Consider the following 20184-nt stretch of genomic DNA (forward strand, 5'->3'; position numbering starts at 1 on the left):
CTGGTTTTAGACCTGGTTTTAGACCTGGTTTCAGACCTGGTTTTAGACCTGGTTTTAGACCTGGGCTTGGGCTCAGGGTTGGGGTTATGGTTTTGTGGGTAGTACTTTGTGTGTAGTACTTTGTGTGTAAATCTTGTGGCGTAGAATGTTTTGCAGTACCACACATCATCGCTCTGAGCTGTTTACACTTTGTCCACTCCACACTGGTTAAAATACCAGGAGGTTGCGTTTGAGGAGCCCGTTGTCGTGGAGAGCGTTTCAAAATGACGTGACACGGTGTACGTCTTGTACCTGCTGATGATGCTCTTCATCTGTAGATCTTTGTCGTCCTGCTGCCTCCTCAGCCTCTCCTCGGACTCCTCCAGCCGGGCCTGGTACTCCATCAGGACTTTCTGAGCCTGCTCGTCCTGGCCTTTCAGACGCGCCTCGTACTCCTCCAGCTTCTGCACCGAGGCTCTGAGCTTCTCCTGTAGCACTGCGATCTCCTGCTGGTACTGAAACAACACCGAGCTCACGATTAACAAACCATTCAGCCTTTAACAATAAGAGAAAATACAGTTTAAGTACTTATACCTAACTGGCCTTATGAGAGTACTATGCTCAGTGCAGTTCTCAGAAAAAAAAACCCCAACACATTGATTATTCTGACGCTGTGCAACTCATATTTTTTTTTAACAAAGATTGAGATTTAGACGTTTCTAAGCATCAGTGATATGTTTGAGACGTCTACAGCCAAATCCTCTGTCAGAAAAAGCTCGTTTAAAGCAGAATTCAGACAGTTTGTTGTTTTAAATGACAATTATTAAAAAGTCTGAGTTGTTCGTGTTCAGGAAATTATTATTAAAGGTCATTTTATTAGTTTATAAAAGGCTAAATACAAAAAATTATAAATAAATATGAAGAAAAAAACAAAAACAAGATTGATTTTTTTGTCATATCGCACCTAGAAAACTGTATCTCTGACTAAGATAAACAAACATAAAGAAAGGACGTTGGTGGTAAAACTGAACGCCGTGTCCCGTCCTTTGGCCACTCCTGTTCTCAATAATAACACGCCGCTTGTTTTTTGAGATTCTTTACTTTCCCTGACTGTACCGTCGCCCGCTGTGCTAAACGGAGGCTGTCAACATGTCACCCGATCTAAAAAGTGCCTTGACTTTTTCCTCCGTGCTTCTCTCAGATAAACAGTGTCAAAGGAGCATCATTTCAAAATAATGTTTGCAGCTCGGGTGCTTTTGTTCTCCGTAACACATGCCAACGTAGCAACTTTTTTTAATGAATTTAGCTGCATATTCTACATCAAAGACTGTAGAAAAGTAATGTTTTGTTGGTGCTTTACAAAAATGTTTGCAGTTCTGACAGATCGAGAGCCGTCACAACAACAGTGGGTTAATATATTGGTCCATATAAAAGTTGCCAAATAACATTAATGAAGGAATATTCCATCCATCCATCCATCCATCCATTTTCTTCCGCTTATCCGGGGCCGGGTCGCGGGGGCAGCAGTCTAAGCAGGGACTCCCAGACTTCCCTCACCCCGGACACGTCCTCCAGCTCCTCCGGTGGGACCCCAAGGCGTTCCCAGGCCAGCCGAGAGACATAGTCCCTCCAGCGTGTCCTGGGTCTTCCCCGGGGCCTCCTCCCGGTGGGACATGCCCAGAACACCTCCCTAGGGAGGCGTCCAGGAGGCATCCTGAGCAGATGCCCGAGCCACCTCAGCTGGTTCCTCTCAACGTGTAGGAGCAGCGGCTCTACTCCGAGCTCCTCCCGTGTGACCGAGCTCCTCACCCTATCCCTAAGGGTGCGCCCGGCCACTCTGCGGAGGAAGCCCATTTCAGCCGCTTGTATCCGCGATCTTGTCCTTTCGGTCATTACCCAAAGCTCATGACCATAGGTGAGGGTAGGAACGTAGATTGACCGGTAAATCGAGAGCTTCGCCTTCCGGCTCAGCTCCTTCTTTACCACAACGGACCGATACAGCGACCGCATCACTGCAGACGCTGCACCGATCCGCCTGTCAATCTCACGCTCCATCCTTCCCTCACTCGTGAACAAGACCCCGAGATACTTGAACTCCTCCACTTGGGGCAGAGACTCACCACCCACCCGGAGGGAGCAAACCACCTTTTTCCGGTCGAGAACCATGGCCTCGGATTTGGAGGAGCTGATTCTCATCCCAGCCGCTTCACACTCGGCTGCAAACCGCCCCAGTGCCTGCTGCAGGTCCTGGCTCGAAGAAGCCATCAGGACAACATCATCTGCAAACAGCAGAGATGAAATCCTGTGGTTCCCAAACCAGGCCCCCTCCGGCCCCTGACTGCGCCTAGAAATTCTGTCCATAAATATAATGAACAGAACCGGTGACAAAGGGCAGCCCTGGCGGAGTCCAACATGCACTGGGAACAGGTCTGACTTACTGCCGGCAATGCGAACACAGCTCCTGCTCCGGTCATACAGGGACCGGACAGCCCTTAGCAAAGAGCCCCGGACCCCATACTCCCAGAGCACCCCCCAAAGGACACCACGAGGGACACGGTCGAATGCCTTCTCCAGATCCACAAAACACATGTGGACTGGTTGGGCATACTCCCATGAGCCCTCGAGGACCCGATGGAGAGTATAGAGCTGGTCCAGTGTTCCACGACCAGGACGAAAACCACACTGCTCTTCCTGAATCCGAGGTTCGACTATCGGTCGGATTCTCCTCTCCAGCACCCTGGAATAGACCTTACCGGGAAGGCTGAGGAGTGTGATTCCCCTGTAATTGGAACACACCCTCCGGTCCCCCTTTTTATACAGAGGGACCACCACCCCGGTCTGCCATTCCACAGGTACTGTCCCCGACCGCCACGCGATGTTGCAGAGACGTGTCAGCCAAGACAGTCCCACAACATCCAGAGACTTGAGGTACTCAGGACGGATCTCATCCACCCCCGGAGCCTTGCCACCGAGGAGCTTGCCAACCACCTCAGTGACTTCAGCCAGGGTGATGGACGAGTCCGCCTCTGGGTCCCCAGTTTCTGCTTCCTCCTCGGAAGACGTGACAGTGGGATTGAGGAGATCCTCAAAGTATTCCTTCCACCGCCCGACAACATCCCCAGTCGAGGTCAGCAGCTCTCCACCCGCACTGTAAACAGTGTTGGTGAAGCACTGCTTTCCCCTCCTGAGGCGTCGGACGGTTTGCCAGAATCTCTTTGAGGCCGTCCGATAGTCCTCCTCCATGGCCTCCCCGAACTCCTCCCAACCCCGAGTTTTTGCCTCTGTGACTGCCCGAGCCGCGGCACGCTTGGCCTGCCGGTACTCATCAGCTGCCTCAGGAGTCCCACGAGCCAACAAGGCTCGATAGGACTCCTTCTTCAGCTTGACGGCATCCCTTACTTCCGGTGTCCACCACCGGGTTCGGGGATTGCCGCCGCGACAAGCACCACAGACCTTACGACCACAGCTACGAGCAGCCGCATCAACAATAGAGGTGGAGAACATGGCCCACTCGGAGTCCATGTCTCCAACCTCCCCCGGGATCAGGGAGAAGCTCTCCCGGAGGCGGGAGTTGAAGACCCCCCTGACAGAGGGCTCCGCCAGACGTTCCCAGCAGACCCTCACAATACGCTTGGGTCTGCCAGGTCTGTCCGGCTTCCTCCTCCGCCAGCGGATCCAACTCACCACCAGGTGGTGATCAGTTGACAGCTCAGCCCCTCTCTTCACCCGAGTGTCCAAGACACGCGGTCGGAGGTCAGATGACACGACAACAAAGTCGATCATCGACCTCCGACCTAGAGTGTCCTGGTGCCATGTGCACCGATGGACACCCTTGTGCTCGAACATGGTGTTTGTTATGGACAAGCTGTGACTAGCACAGAAGTCCAATAACAAAACACCGCTCGGGTTCAGATCGGGGAGGCCGTTCCTCCCAATCACGCCCCTCCAAGTGTCACTGTCGTTACCCACATGGGCGTTGAAGTCCCCCAGGAGAACAACGGAGTCCCCGGTTGGTGCACTGTCTAGTACCCCTCCCAGGGACTCCAAGAAGGCCGGGTACTCTGCACTGCTGTTTGGCCCGTAGGCCGACACAACAGTGAGAGACCTGTCCCCGACCCGAAGGCGCAGGGACGCGACCCTCTCGTTCACCGGAGTGAACCCCAACACGCAGTGGCTGAGCTGTGGGGCAATGAGCAAGCCCACACCAGCTCGCCGCCGCTCCCCGCGGGCAACGCCAGAGAAATGGAGAGTCCAACCCCTCTCAAGAAGATGGGTTCCAGAGCCCAAGCTGTGCGTGGAGGTGAGGCCGACTATATCTAGCCGGTAACGCTCAACCTCCCGCACAAGCTCAGGCTCCTTCCCCCCCAGCGAGGTGACATTCCATGTCCCCAGAGCTAGTCTCCATGTCCGGAGATCCGGTCATCGAGGTCCCCGCCTTCGACTGCTACCCGGATCTCTCCGCACCCGCCCCTCATGGCTCCTCCCGCAGGTGGTGGGTCCACGGGAGGACGGCCCCACGTCGTTTCTTCGGGCTGGGCCCGACCGGGCCCCGTGGGGAAAGGCCCGGCCACCAGGCGCTCGCTGCCGAGCACCCACCCCAGGCCTGGCTCCAGGGTGGGGCCCCGGTAACGCCAGTAATGAAGGAATAAATAATAAAAAAGCATATACTACAACTTTCAACTTGAGTTACTTGTGTTTTAGATTGCGAAATAAAGTCAAATCTGTTGCTTTGCTGTCGTTATTGTAGAAGATTGAAGTCAAACTCGATTAACACTGCAGTTGGAGGAAAGTGTTAGTGATATAAATGTCCTTAGCAACAAGAAAACCAAACTAAACGGCACGTACATGAGCCACAGTGTTACTGCGGCGGAGTAAAGGCTGCGTCAATGTCATCTCCTTTTGCACTTCGACAGTCTGTGTTGCAAAGTTTAGTTTATCAGTTGCTTAGACTTCGTGTTAGGAGAAGACTTGGCATCAAACTCCCTCGTCTGTGTCGCGAATATACGTTAGACTGTGCACTATGTAACAGCAGTTTAGCAGTGATCAGTATATTCTCCGGCTCCTCTCGTCGTTAGACCAGTGCTGCTGAGGAGTGTGGCAGTCAGGCAAAACAAAAGCAGACAGTGAATGATTGTAAAAAGGCAGGAGAAGGAAGCACGGCAGAACGCATGCACATACAGAAAGCTTTTATTTCAGAGGGTTTAGCAACTGCAGCGGGGCAAGCGCAAGAGTTTAGAATAATACTTAATGTGCGATTCGTTTTTGGACAATATATAGTTGACTGAGCAAGAGAAGAGACGTTAGAAGTGATTTAATGAACACAGATTTTTGGTCAGGTTGGGTACAGGGGAGTTACATATGGATCTTGTGGTGCTAAACTGAGCTAAACTGAGCTAAATTGAGTTTCACAATGTCACAATGTTGTGTAGTTTCCGTGCCTTGACTTGCCTGAGGAAGAGTTTTGTTCTACACTTGAGTAATCCTGCATATTTAGGGTGTCTCTGCTTGTAACTCTTGTGTTATTCCTTAAAATTTATGTAGCTTTCTTTTATGCATTATTTGAAATTGCGTAAGTACAAACGTCAAACTCCAAACTTTTATGATTGCAGTGACTTTGTGCAACTTTTTGCTGACTATAAAAATCACAAAGACACCCATGAATAAACCTCTGAAAAAGCTAAATCTATCCAACAGTGTGCCTCGCTGTCACGGTCGGTCTGCCTGAAACGCTTTGAAGGCAGATATGGACTGAGAAGAGGAGGATACAAAGCAGAGTATTCTTAAAAAAAGGACTTATGAAACACCAAGAAGGCAGGAGAGGAAGTAGAAATAAATATATATGTCTTGGGTACATGTGCTTTACCTTTTCCACCTGAGTCAGATCCTCCCTGTTTCTGAGTGGCTCCATCCCCTCATGGTCTAAATACTGCACATTCATATTCAACAGCCAGGCAGCTGTACGGTCCAAAGCACTGGGGTTCACTGGGGAGGGGGCCTAGTGGAACCAACACAACACACACACAACCACACACATGAGCAGGGTGCAAAAACGATGGGAGGAAGGAGGCAGCAAGGCAAAAAAACAACACAATGACAGGAAAAAAAAAAGCTTGAGATGCACTGAATATCGGGGACTGGAGGCGGTGGAATGGCACGCCGCTGCGCTGTGGATGTTCACTCACTCAGAGGCGCACATGTCCTCGTAGTAAACGTGTGGAGGAGTGTGAGCCGGGACATAAACAGACTGTAGGAGGAGTCTATAGCGTGTGTGTGTGTGTGTGGGGGGGGGGGGGGGGGGGGGGGGAAGACTGGGTTTTATCAGCTGTGATCTGACAAAACTGCTATGGAAATATATCTGAAGTAAAGCTGTTGAGGATGTACGAAAGATACTGCGTTACTGCGGCTTTGTACGGCCAAGATTTGTGCGTTTTATGATTCACTTGTGCGATGATTTGTGTATTAATTTGGCAAATGTACCACGCCAGATGCTGTGAGATTACACTATGGTTTATGATATTGTTGCTGCACATTTCACACATTAAAAAGGCCAAATGTTTGTAATCGCGAGGTTAAATATAACACCCTAAATGATTGACATCTGCTATTAAACGCTCGCCCTCCCTCTGCACCGGGGCAGTCTTTCCCGAAGCCCGCTGCCACGTCCTTGGATACAGTCATCCTTTAATAAGATGCTAATTATTCCTTCAGCGCCCCCATCCTCAGCCCATTAAGGGTGACCAGTAAAACAGTGGTGAAGTGATGAGCTGCCTCTATGCAAATTACTGTTATTACATGCACAATGACTATAGTTCATTATAGCCCAATGTGTAGATGATGCTGACAATTTCTCCACGAGCTTCTGATGTTTTCAAACCCGATGCCCGCCTTTATTGCACGAGCGAATTTGATAGATCGTTGGATGTACGAACTGGCACGAACCCAATTTTATGACGTCCTCGCCGTTTCCTGTTGCTGTTCCAAGATCACCCGCACAAAGAACCTGTCGCCTTAAAACTGGCAGCGTCTCAAGGGCGTTTTAAACTACTGGTACGTTGGATTTTATGTAATAACCATCCAAATTGCGATAAAAACTGATAATTCAAACCACATTTTGTGATTTGGGAATGAAAATCATTACATTTTTAGATGGTTTCTTTGTTTTTCTGATCAAAATGAACAAATCTGTAAAAAAAATGACAAAATCTGAATTGGGATCTGTGGCTCAGTGGTAGAGCTTGTGCCGATTAACCCAAAGTTTTAGCATTTGTGAAGACTTTTGATGCATAATGGTGTATTCTTGGCTCAGTAATCGGATTTTAACATGGTTTAAAATTCCTTGAACATCAATTTTGCATAATAGGATCTTTAAGAGCCAAAAGTAAAACAGATTATTTTTATATAGCTATTGTCTCAGATCCGAGCGGCTCTTTGGGGAGATGGCCCGGGATAAGCAACAGCACTGCTTTGCTTTTGGGAAACACAGACAACAGATCATTTCCAGAGTGATTGTTCCTCACCTGCTTGTGCTGTGGCCTGTGCTTTGTCTCCGGACTGTCCCCTTTGGAGGAGGACGACTGCTGCCTTAACCGTGCTCCTGTGGGCCAGTCCGGCGAGGAGGTCATCATTGTCCCGGAGGAGGGTCTGGGATAGGGGCCGCTGTTGAGGAGGTTGGGGGGCGTGCGTCTGCTGGTCATGCTCTGCGGAGGGGGCTGGTCTATCCTCCTCTGCGGGCCGGCGCTGTTCTGCCTCGGGACAGTGGGTTGATTCTGTGCGTCTCCGAGGGACATCTGTCGCCGGGTGAACTCCCCGGAGCGCCTGGTGTACTCGTCCCCGCTGCTCCCGCCTCCCCCCACCCCCTGTGTCATGAAGGTGTGCTTGGCGCCAGGTAGCTCCTCGTTGTTGCTATGGGAACTGACGGAGCTGTGACATTCTGATCCGGAGTCGTTTAAGCCACGAGGAGAAACGGGCAAACAGGCAGCCATCTGGTAGACTGGATTTTGGAAGGAGAGGGGCGCGAGGAGCTGCCCGGGACGTCCGTTTGCGCCCTCTGTTACGGGCGTGGTGGGGCTCTGGCCTGGCCTTCTCAGCGTGGGGCCTCCCGCGATGTTGTTCTGCGGAGCTCTGGCGGTCCAGCCCACGCCGTTGGCCGGACCTTCGCCCACGCCGTCAGAGGAACTGGGGCCCGGGCCGCTGTCAAGGATGCGGGGGTCTTGGAGGTCCACCATAGACAGGCTCTTACTACCGTTGGGCATTCCCAAGTCGGGCTCGTTCGTCTCGGAATAGCTTGAGCTCCGCGCTGGAGACGGCTGAATCCCTGAGCTCCTCGTCACGAAGAACAGGTCTTTGTTTTCTGGCGTTGGTGACGGTAATCTAGTGAAATCCACCAATCTGTAAAAAGAAAAACATATATTGTCATACTGTGTAAAAGGTTAAAGTGCATCTGTAACAAAGAACAAGTCTTAATTCTGTAAAATCAGCCAATATCGCAGAATTCAGAGGAACACGGATACTGCTAGATGTATTTTTAAATGAAACAGCACTCATTAAATCAATACAAGTACGAATATATAGGACGAATAGCATCATAGGACGAATAGCATCAGTAAAAATGAAAATCCTCCCCAAACTGAATTACCTATTTGCAAACATCCCAGCTACACCTCCGGACAAATGGTTTCAGACACTAGACTCATTAATGATACACTTTTATTGGAAGAACAAAAAAGCAAAAATCAAACTCTCAACATTACAAAAAAACAAAGCACAAGGCGGCCTCGAAGCACCAAATTTCATCCACTATCACTTGGCAAATCAACTACAATATCTAGTTAAGTGGACAGGACAAACATACAATAATAACACATGGATTTCTTTGGAACAGTCATATTTAAAAAATCTTTCTTTGGCAGACATACCCTCAATGAATACTACTCTCAAAAAACATAACTGCTTCAAGAACACAGTCATTTCAACAACTCTGACAGCCTGGTGGAAAGCCTTAAAATTAACTAATTCTTCCACGGCACCTTGTAAATACACCCCCATCTGGCACAACCCTGACTTTCACATGAATAGTACCCCACTTCACTATCGCACATGGGAACAAAAAGGCATCACTCACCTTCACCACTTATTCCACAACAATAAATTCATAACATTTAGACAACTTATGGAACAGTTCGAAATCAACAACAATAATCGCTTTCAATACTTACAAATCAAATCCATTATCCAAAGCAAGATTAATATAACTAATAATACCCTGGATCCCCCTCAACTATTAGAAAACATAAAGAATATCAAGAAACCAAAGAAACTCATTTCCAAACTATACAAACTTATCCATTCAGACAATATAATACATGCACCACAACTCAAATGGAACACAGATATAGATACACCACCTACATACGAACTCTGGACAGAAATTTGCAAAAATACATTCTCAATGACATCCAACACTAATCTACAACTTATCCAATACAAAGTTATCCACAGGACACACATCACCCAATACAAGAAATTCAAAATGGGACTAACAGACACAGACACCTGTTCACAATGCACCATGGGAGTCACAGACACTTATTTACATGCACTCTGGGAATGTTCACCAGTTCAGGGTTTTTGGAACACAGTTACACACAAACTCACAGACATCCTGAGCTGCAGAATTCCTCCCTCCCCATCCCTATGTTTACTTGGCATTATTACAACTTTCACCATACCACCTAAATATAAAAACAGTTTGTTGACATCTCTAACTATCGCCAAGAAAATAATTCTACAAAACTGGAAATCAAAACAGTCAATAAACATCAAACACTGGTCTAACTCACTCATCCATCACATTTCAACCTCTCAAATGACAGCATACTTTGAGGATGACATACCGTCTTTCATGGAAACCTGGACACCATTCATAAACCACTTCAATATTGTTTTCAATCAGTCATCAATATCAACAACATAAACTCCACCAATAGACTATTACAACACCATTAACATAGTAATTATGAGAATGCCACGCACACTCCTATACACCCCCCCATTCCTACAAAGACACACACACACATACACACACACACACGACATTATGTAAACTTTATTACAATAATTGCAATCATACCACCACTATTGCTGTATATCACTATTATTGTTGTGTTATTGTTTTCATTGTATGTACACGTTTCTATTGTTGCTGTCACTACTATTATTGTCATTATTATTGCCTTATTCATTAACTAATTTATTTATTGAATTAATTTGTGGTTCTGATGGAGATAAATAAATGGATGAATATAAACACACATATTAAATATTAAAATAAAGAACATGAATTATTAAAAAATAATTTAAATATACACACACATATATATATATATATATATATATATATATATATATATATATATATATATATATATATATATATATATATATATATACACAATAATAACAATTATTAATCATAATAAATTAATTATTAATCAATAATAATAATAATTGACAACAAATACATAAAAAGATTAGGGTTAGCAAGGAATGGGCGCGTTGCTAGGGGGTACTGCCCCTTGAGTGCGGGCTCACCAAAACCTTGCCTCTTTTAATGCATTGTACAGGACACGCATGCACACACATTTTACATTTAAATCTAAATAACCAATACCACCATTAGGACCACAAAACTAACATAGAGCAATATTGACCAACACTGAGTATGACAGCAATAATAAAACCTGTTATCGTTATCTTTACTTTTATTATTAATTTTTTTAGTTTTACTTCTTTATCTCCGCACACACACTCATACACCCCCCCCCCCCCCCCCCCCCCACACACACACACACACACACGCATACTTACAAAGAAAACCAACCAAGACAGAATAATGCAGGTACCGTACTGTACTCCCCCCCCCCCTAACACTTTTACACATCAACACAACTTTCTCTGTAAATAGTAAGCTGTAAATATTGTATGTGTTTCTATGTCACTGGGTGTTCTTCAAAAAAAAAAAAAAAAAAAAAAAAAAAAAAAAAAAATCAATACAAGTACGCTGTATCTCTTGAGTCACATTCACTATCCCGCCCAGGGCTTGTACTTGAAATAGGTGGCAGCTCAAAATCAGTCAAGTTAATTCAATCCTATTAAGTCCAGCGCAGATTTCCAGATGCAGTCATTGTGTCTCAGCAACTTAATAATAATAATAATGCTATTTAAATCAAACTTTCCTTTGGATAGCTCTCATCCCTATCCAACAAATTAGCTGCTTTACTGCACCGCTAGAATTTACCTACAAACAAGAATCCCTATTCCCCTCACGTCTCTTCTTTACTTTCCCCTCCGTTTCTTAATCTCGCCGAGTCTATTTTAACTTTTTATTTTTACTTGTCACCAGTCGCAGGACGAGACGCAATTAGTCGAGAATCGGTCAAGGCGCATTTGTGTATTTGTTGGCTTCTGTTAACGGCTTTAAACCGCAAACGTCAATATGAGCAATCAGCTTGTGTAATAAAGTAAAGAGATGAGGGTGGAGAAACCGCATAGGAACATCAATTAATTAGTATTATTGATCTGGCTCCCCTCTGACCAGACGAAAAGCAAACGATTATCTTCTCTTGAGTCATCTTTCCCATATGTTTTTCTGAAGCTGTTCTTTTGTGCTCCCTCCGCTCCCTGTGTCTTCGTGGTAATGTGTCACCTCGCAGTTGCTGGGATGGGGAGTTGGAGCACAGGGCAATAAGGGAGATAAGGCTTTATGCATTCTTCTCAGGGGAGTAAATGAGGTTTCATCGAGTTCACGTAAACAAGCACAGACCACATTGTCCCTTTGTGAGAGCTTCACCTGACGGATGTAACAGTCGTCGCTGTTTTACTAAAGTCGTAGCATGTTCCAGCTGTAAAGAGTTTTTTTGTGTTACAGCGGTGTTTCAGTAAAAGTATTGTTCTTTCTTTTTGGATTATCACTTCTGAAATAGCCACAAATAGCAAATGATTGGCTTCTCAAGGTGTTTTTTTTAAAGAAAGGCTGCACAATGTAACAAAATAAAATCTAAATCACAGTTTGAATTGAGCAATTAACACATTGTAGACGCTGCAATTTTTAGGGTAACACAACGTCGACTACAAACAACAAAATGCTATGACTATGCATGGGATTAGAATCTGAATCAAAAGACTTTTATTCATCCCAAAGAGGAAATTATTTTTGTTACAGACATGCAGCCGACCAGCAGAAAAACAGACTTATCAAAAATAAAGTTAAGCAAATTGAAATAAAATGTTAAATATCATTAAATTAGCAGTTTATATTTCAGTTTTCTCTTGGATATCACTGCTCATGACAAGATTAAATGTGCATTCTGAACTGAAACACCATTTAAAAAGATTTGCAAATCTAATCGCAATTGCATTTTCCCAAAACGGTGCAGCCCTTGGGTCAAATGCACACGTATTCTCTCACAGGGACAGTATTACTTTAACTTCTTGACTGTCTGGATTCAAACAAACGCTCTTCTGCAGCACTTACAACACAAAAACATGTCCCCAGTAGTGTCTTACCCTGAGAGGTCATTGTCTATGACCATCTTCTGCAGCCCTGTGGAGATGCTACAGCCTGCCTCAGCCGGGGGGGAGCCCATATGCTCTGTGGACTGTCCCGGTGTGATCTGCATACTGGACGGGTTTGTCAGAGCTGTGGTCACTTCTCGTAGGATCCTGGGCAGAGGTCCTAGCTTGGAGGTGGCGCTCTGTGAACACAAAGTTATTCCACTGTGTTATATAACTTCAACTCAAATCTTTGCGTTTAATTGATGTGTTTTCATCCCATTTTTTTTTCTCTTCAGTCCACATTATTTTCCCTGAAGCGAGTCATCTTGGCATCAGTTCTCTTATACAGAAAACACAATGAATAATGAAAGAGCCTGGCCACTCTGATGGACTTAAATATTAGTCAAGGCACTAAGATTTATGAATTATGAAAGTGTCAGGTTTGATACAGACGGATATTGCCTTTATCTCATTACTACCAGTTAGCCATCGTCTACCAGATCTACTGTAAAAGTCCTTGTAAATCCATTAATACTTTCCCCATAGCAAGTGATTTCCCTTAGCACGCTATTTATGTAATGCAACACGATGAATTATAGATTACTGCATGATAAGTAAGCATCCTAATGTAGATCAAGAACATTAAAATGCTTATGCTCTTGGACCCTGTGGAACCAATTTAATCTTCTGGCAAGATACCCCAAAATAATAAATAATGCATGCGTTTGATTGAGTTGTCTAGTAGTCGATTGCGGCGTATTTGTACCTGATCCATCTGGGACACCACTTCGGAGAGGAGGGAGTGCAGGGTGGACAGCTCACGGCCCAGGTCAATGTAGCCCTCAAAACCCGCTGTGTTGGAGATTGTCTCTGGGTTGGAGATTTCCAGGAGAAAGCGCTGCATGTTGGTCCACTCGTGCTCAAGGAACTGGTTCATAAATGACATGTACTCCTCTTTGTTTCCAAATCTGACGGAGGAGATAAAATAGATGATGCATAATGTACTGTAGACGATTACAAGAGAAGTAGCGATGGTATTTTATCATAATTCAGCCTGGGTTTAAAAGCAAGTTGCAAGAATGAATTGGAATAAAAGGAAAATCACAATTTGAGTGGTTGTAACTGGCAAATTTCATTATGTATCTATGTATCTTTATTTATACAAGGAGAGGCCCAATGAGAGTCTCTTTATCATGAATGCAAAATTACCAAAACCTTTTTTTTCCCCCCATTTCAGTTCTAGTGCGGCCAGTTTTTAGACATACACAATGATGAGATGTTGTATAAAAGTGATTCACTGTGGCATGTGCTAATTCTGATACTGACTTTCATGTGAATCACTTTGTCAGCTGAAGATGTTTTAAATGTGTCATATAAACAAACATGATTTGAACAGATAATGAAAAAGTCTCACAAATACGTACTTGGTAAAATTGGCCAGGTTTTGCGTGACTTTAGCGATAAGAGTGAGAGTGCGCGCCGTGCGGTCGTCTGGATACTCTTGCATTAAGTTGAACAGTGACGGGGACATGATGGCGGGACACAGGAACCTCAGAAACAGCGACGCACTGATGAGACGCTCGCTGATGTCCGGTCGACCCCGGTTACTGCACTCCTGACGCCAAGACGCAAACACCTCCTTTAGCTCACGGGGAAACACACTGTCGAGAGGAAACGGGCGTCAGACACAGATTTTCACACATATTTAATCAACATCGTATAATTTACTACATGTACATTTTACTTTAAATTGTCATTTACACTGGTTAGTAACTTAAGTATTCACTGATAATTGTTATGTATTGTAGTGTAGATTCATAACATAGACATAACTCACAGCTTGGGCATGTATTTTCTTTCAATAGCATTATTTTAATATTAAGGTACTATTTTATTTTATTCTATTCTATTCTATTCTATTTTATTCTTTTTTATTTTATTATATTCTATTTTATTTTATTCTATTTTATTATATTCTATTTTATTTTATTCTATTCTATTTTATTCTATTTTATTCTATTCTATTTTATTTTATTCTATTTTATTATATTCTATTTTATTTTATTCTATTTTATTATATTCTATTTTATTTTATTGTACATTATTCTATTCTATTCTATTCTATTCTATTCTATTCTATTTTATTCTATTTTATTTTATTCTATTCTATTTTATTTTATTTTATTTTATTCTATTCTATTCTATTTTATTCTATTCCATTTTATTCTATTCTCTTCTATTCTATTTTATTTTATTCTATTCTATTCTATTTTATTTTATTTTATTTTATTCTATTCTATTCTATTTTATTTTATTTTATTTTATTCTATTTTATTCTATTTTATTTTATTTTATTCTATTTTATTTTATTGATTGATTTATTTTTTATATTATGTGTGTGCATAGAATAACGCTGGATGATTTTAGATTTATCCACATACTTAACGTACTTCTAATTCCACTACTTCTATATTCAACTATTTATTTCTATAACAACTATAACCTGGCACCAGCATCTTCCCATTGCTTTTGTATTACTTTATGTATTATTGTGTGCCGTCCCTGAACAAATCAATTCAAACCATACTATTGAAAGATCTCCTTGTGCCCTAAACACTATTTGTCTTGGATAAACGCAGGAAACTCTATTATAACACGATTTTAGAACAAAAAGTCACCAGTAAGAGTTGATGATTTTGCAGAAGGCCAGCTCGCAGCACATCTTCAGGTTGCTCTGATGTTCTGGGAGATCACCTGACGAACATTTGGACGGATCCACCTCGCAGTTTTCATCTGACTCGTACAGCGCCTTGATGAACTCCCCTGGAAAAGATTTGACAAACGTTATAACTGTTTTGATGTAACTAACATTTGAGTTGCTATTTAAAGGTGCGCTGTGTCACGTTGAATACGCCACCTGCTCATTTGCATAGATATGTAACTACTTTGCATTAATTTCGTGTGTTTTTATTGCTCAAAAGTACATCGAAAAACATAAGCGGGGTTGTCTCTCCACAGATCTGACCTGGAAATACATACGTTCGATGCCACACTCCAGGCAAAACCATAACATCTCCATGGAAACAAACTCACACAGTGCATCTTTAAGTAGGAAAAGAAAACATGTTTTGCTTTCTTTGCCATTAGGTGGAGATGTTATTCCACTTTGTCGAATTAAAAACTGCATCGCCGGCTCTTTTAACAACGATATGCTTCATTCCCTCCTCTACCTCGCTCTCAAAAGGCCCGGGATGCCCTTGCACTATCGCAGTCACAGCTGGAAGACTCTTAACAGACATTCAAATCCATCGGGCACGCGTTTGTCTTATAGCACAGTCTATAAGTGTAGCGCGATGACGGGCGCAAAGACAAACAAACAGAATTAATGGAGACAAATTGAAAGTTAATATAAGTGACAGGGTGACAGTGTGAGTGAATGCTTGCGAGCGTGTGTGCATTTGGAAATTACGCTCCTGCTGTGTACTCTCCTAGAGCATCAACAGGAAGAGTAGACGCAGAATACAGAGCAGTGATTGAAAAGACTGCGGCACAACTTTGCTCCGACCTTGTTTAACTTTGTACAACTGGGACTTTTAGGAGTAACTAATCACCTCATCGGAAACAGAGGGGTGAGTGTTGCAACATTAGCGGTTTAAGTTTTAATAATAGTAATATGTCTTGCAGTTCTAACGTGCTTTTACGGGTTTGTCAAAGTCTCGTAAAGCAGAAATTATTCATTCATTGTAGTCACAGCAGCCCCGGGGCATCAATCCTCCGACCTTCAGGTTTTGGGGGACCGCTGCTCTAACCGCTGCCCCACGTTTTACATAAATGAACTGGCAACATCAATGCACATAGCTCAAACTACTGAGCTACACCGGGTTTAAAGGTGCTTCTGAAGTCTGTCCATGGTTTCAAAACGATGAAAACTATTCTTTTGAACAGGAAAAGTCTGCAAAATGTAGCATCTAACAGAAAGCTGAACCCCATGAATATATCTCCATGAATGTGAGATATCGATACATTAAAGTTGGCAAACAAAATCTAACTTTTTGCATTTGGACACTATACTACGCAGACTTATTTTCGGGTCGTGACTTACCGAGGGCATCTTGCAGATACTTTTGCCCCACTAATTTGAGGTATTCCTCTATAGCCTTTGTGGCCAGTGTGTTTTCTCTGAAGATAAGATGCTCGTTCTCTCCGCAGCGGTCCACTTCTGACATCATGAGGTCTGTCAGGAAGTCCTACAACAGCACAATGAAAATGTACACAGCAGATTAAAAGTTTGCATCGTTATTTTTGGTTTAAATAATCTTAGTTGTTTAAGATCTGCTCATTCTAAGTGTAATGTCAAAACAGAGCCACTAGGGGCACTGTTTTTTCAGTTTTAGCATTACAGAAGGGCAACATATGTTCATAAATCATTTAATATTAGGAGAAATAAGTGTCACATGATGTCAGATTAAAATATGATCCATCTGTAACTACTGATAATAGAAATTAGGTCCTAAAATGTACCAAATCGTGCATATTGTTTAATTAAGTGTAGTGTAGGAGTTTGGCAGCTGTTGTAAATGCATCCAAAATAAACACACACAGGGAAAAGGACGAGGTAAAACTCCTACAGAACAATACGTACGTAAAAACGGAATATCTCTACCACCAGAGGAATAATATTTTCATAGGGAATCAATCATATGTTGTGTTAGTTCTGAGTGAAAGATGTGTAAAGTCTTGCGTCTTGATTCAGAACGGTAGAAACAACAGCAAACATATGCATCATGTCAAGAAGGCTACAAGTGTAGAGAAACAGCAGGTGGATACACAAAATAATTCCTCAAAAACCAAGTGAACGAGACGCACAAAAATGAGGCATCTGGGGATGGATCAGAGCGTGTTTCTGCCACTTTCAACACATTTTCTGGGTGCCTTTTTTTTCTTTTTTTTTTTTTTTTAAAGTCCCCTGGCGTCTTGTTAAACTTGGGGAATGGGGATCCAGCGGCATAACAGCGAGGGAGACGAGAGCTGTGTGACAGATGTAGAGATAGAGGGAGGCAGAGCGGCGCTGGTCTTTTAAGGAACAGAGCAGACGGTGGGAGAAAGAGAGAGAGAAAGAGAGAAAGAAGAATCCCAGATATTTTCTATAGCAGCCGCGCAAGCCTGTTATCCACCCAATCAAAGACACGCCACGGGGAGCCAATCACCGGGCGCCAAAAGACTCTCAATGACCAGCCCGAGTACAGTCGATACTTCAAATGTTTCATACGTTCATTAGACTAACAAGTGAATATTTTACAGGTACAATTAAACACATATTGATACTAAAAGCACTCATTTTTACAGCTTGATTGGGATGGATAAACATGTTACTCTGGAGAAACCTAGTGGCATTTTGGGTGTACACTCCCCCCCCAATGCCATAATTACAAGACTCTTTTTGGCCTTTGGTAAACTGTAACCGCGATTACAACAACCGCTATTAGTCACCACCTCACAATTATTCACAAATCCACAACTTAGACTTAGATTTTGAGGGAGGAGTTGTAACTATTCTGGCACTGGGCTCATTATCTGTCCTCGCCACGTTAAGAAAACTGCACAATTGACTGCCTTTAATTCACCTTATACCTCTGGGCACCGCTATTGCCACTTGGGTTATATTATTTTGCATGAGGAGACTGATCTTGACAACGTAAAGTTCTCAAATCTATAGGAACTACACAGCCGTTTTCCAAAAAAGTCAATGCAGTGTTGACTTGTCGATGAACATGAACATTTTACACATAACAAACAACTTCATATCATGTTTTAAAGGCAAAACTTTTCCCAAATTCCCCACTGAAATGACACAGATTCCCGTTTAACCGGAAATGCCTCCACAAAGAAAACAAACATTGATATTCTTGCGTGATTTTAGCTAATTTAGGCTCATCTAACCTGATCCGCACACACAATATTCACTAATCGCGTAAAGTAATTCGTTCATGACACAAAAATGCTTCCGAAATATTACACGTAGTTAATTCTGCACTGATGCACTTCACCTTTAACTGTAGGTTATTAACAGGGCACTATGGGATGTCAGCAGAGTGAAAAATGAACAACAACTCAAGCTCTGCTGTCTGATACTTTCCCTAAACGACAGCAAAGTGTCAAATGAGAGACCACCATGATGCGTCGCAAATCTTCCGTCTCCTCCCGGGGGCTGAAGGGGCAGTAGCTTCCTCCGCTGTTGTCATTGTAATCCGAGGCGCCCTCACAACCCCCCGCTTCCATCCTCCTCTTGCCCCCCCCTTCCTGCTTCCCTGGTGCTAATAAAGAGAAGTGGAACATGGGCTTTATCGCTGCCACATCTCATCAGCCAAACCATGGTTCAAAAAGAGAACTCCTGCACAGTTTATGGGAGCGGAGTCCGACAGGAATACAAGAGGCCAGTGGTGGAGGTGGCGTGGAAGTACAGGCCTCATCAGATCTCATCAAGTCCCGTTTGAAAAGATATCCCTGTGTGAACTCGCTCGGTGACACTGCACAATCGCTACTTTGTGCATGAGACTGGATTTGGAGTGGTAGAAATGAATACAGTGTGCTCAAGTGTATTCGAGATTAAAAACGTAATAGACAAGATTAGGTACAAAATAACAGCTTATGTCTTTGTTTTTGCGTATGTGAATCTGTACTATACCTTAGAGTCAAGCCGTGCCCAGGTTTAAACATGCATAAATGAAAAAACACATGCTTTTGTCTGTGTTTTGTGACATTGCAACCTCATTTAAGACACCTGATAATGGAAATCACTATGTACTGCATCATATGGGCTTTGCTTTATGGCTTTTTTGATTGTATTATTCCAAAAAAACACAAACAAATGCATTAAAATATCTCAAAAACTTAAAAATAAACAATTTCCTTGTCTGTTCTGCAAGAATACTCCTCTGGGATCTCCACTACGAGTCAGACTCTCTAGCTTAGGGCATTAGAACTCCAGCTTGACTCTGTGTAGCTGGAATGAATGAACAGACTGTATCTGTACCTTAGGAATATGGCCACTTATAGTGTCTAAGATGGAAAGGTTTGCCTGGAAATGGCCCCGCTACACTCCCTCTAAGAATCAATAAGTCTTGCTTCTCTGTCCAAATTGAGGCTTAAGAAAAGACTGACTCCTCTCGTCTCCTCTCTGTATCCTCCAGCCCTCCTCCCGGGAGACTGGGGCGGATAGTATTACAGTGTTATAGCCTGCACCGCTTCCTGTGAGGTCACTGGGCTGGCACCAAAAGGACTGAGGGGCCAATGGAAACGCACACGATCATCTCATAGGACAACGGCCCCGTCAATCAAAGGAGAAACAGGAAGTGACTTGAGCTGCCCTGGTTTAGCTGCACATTATGAAAGAAGCTCAGCGCATGAAAACTGTACATCTTTAGCTGCAATGTTTCACAGTATAGTAGTAAACACATCTATCGCCATGGAGACAAGCAGGTAACTCCACCAGGTTAAGTGACATATCGTATTTGTTAATTTGTTGAGGTTACTATAAGAAGATATTATTATTTTTATTATTATTTATTTTATTTTTTCAGAGCATTTACCCACATTAATCTGAGCAAATACAGCACCGAGGAACGAACCCTCATTGTACAGTGGAACTTTGAG

At 43.4% G+C, this 20184-nt stretch overlaps 1 protein-coding gene across 8 annotated transcripts in view; it reads right to left on the reverse strand.

Annotated features, from left to right (window-relative positions):
* Positions 1–20184, reverse strand: part of dab2ipb (DAB2 interacting protein b) — a 93333-nt gene that overhangs the window by 4224 nt on the left and 68925 nt on the right. For 7 of the 8 annotated variants that reach the window (XM_033990159.2, XM_033990154.2, XM_033990156.2 and 4 more), the window contains 8 exons: positions 16634–16778; positions 15210–15354; positions 13956–14192; positions 13298–13499; positions 12544–12731; positions 7497–8367; positions 5843–5974; positions 292–494 (listed from right to left, as the gene is read on the reverse strand). In XM_033990159.2, the coding sequence (XP_033846050.1) occupies positions 292–494; positions 5843–5974; positions 7497–8367; positions 12544–12731; positions 13298–13499; positions 13956–14192; positions 15210–15354; positions 16634–16778 (2123 nt within the window). The remainder of the gene's footprint in view (positions 1–291; positions 495–5842; positions 5975–7496; positions 8368–12543; positions 12732–13297; positions 13500–13955; positions 14193–15209; positions 15355–16633; positions 16779–20184) is intronic. The other variant, XM_033990155.2, reaches the window with a different exon arrangement.

The sequence above is a fragment of the Periophthalmus magnuspinnatus genome, chromosome 23 (assembly GCF_009829125.3).
Source record: "Periophthalmus magnuspinnatus isolate fPerMag1 chromosome 23, fPerMag1.2.pri, whole genome shotgun sequence".
Lineage (NCBI taxonomy): Eukaryota > Metazoa > Chordata > Actinopteri > Gobiiformes > Gobiidae > Periophthalmus > Periophthalmus magnuspinnatus.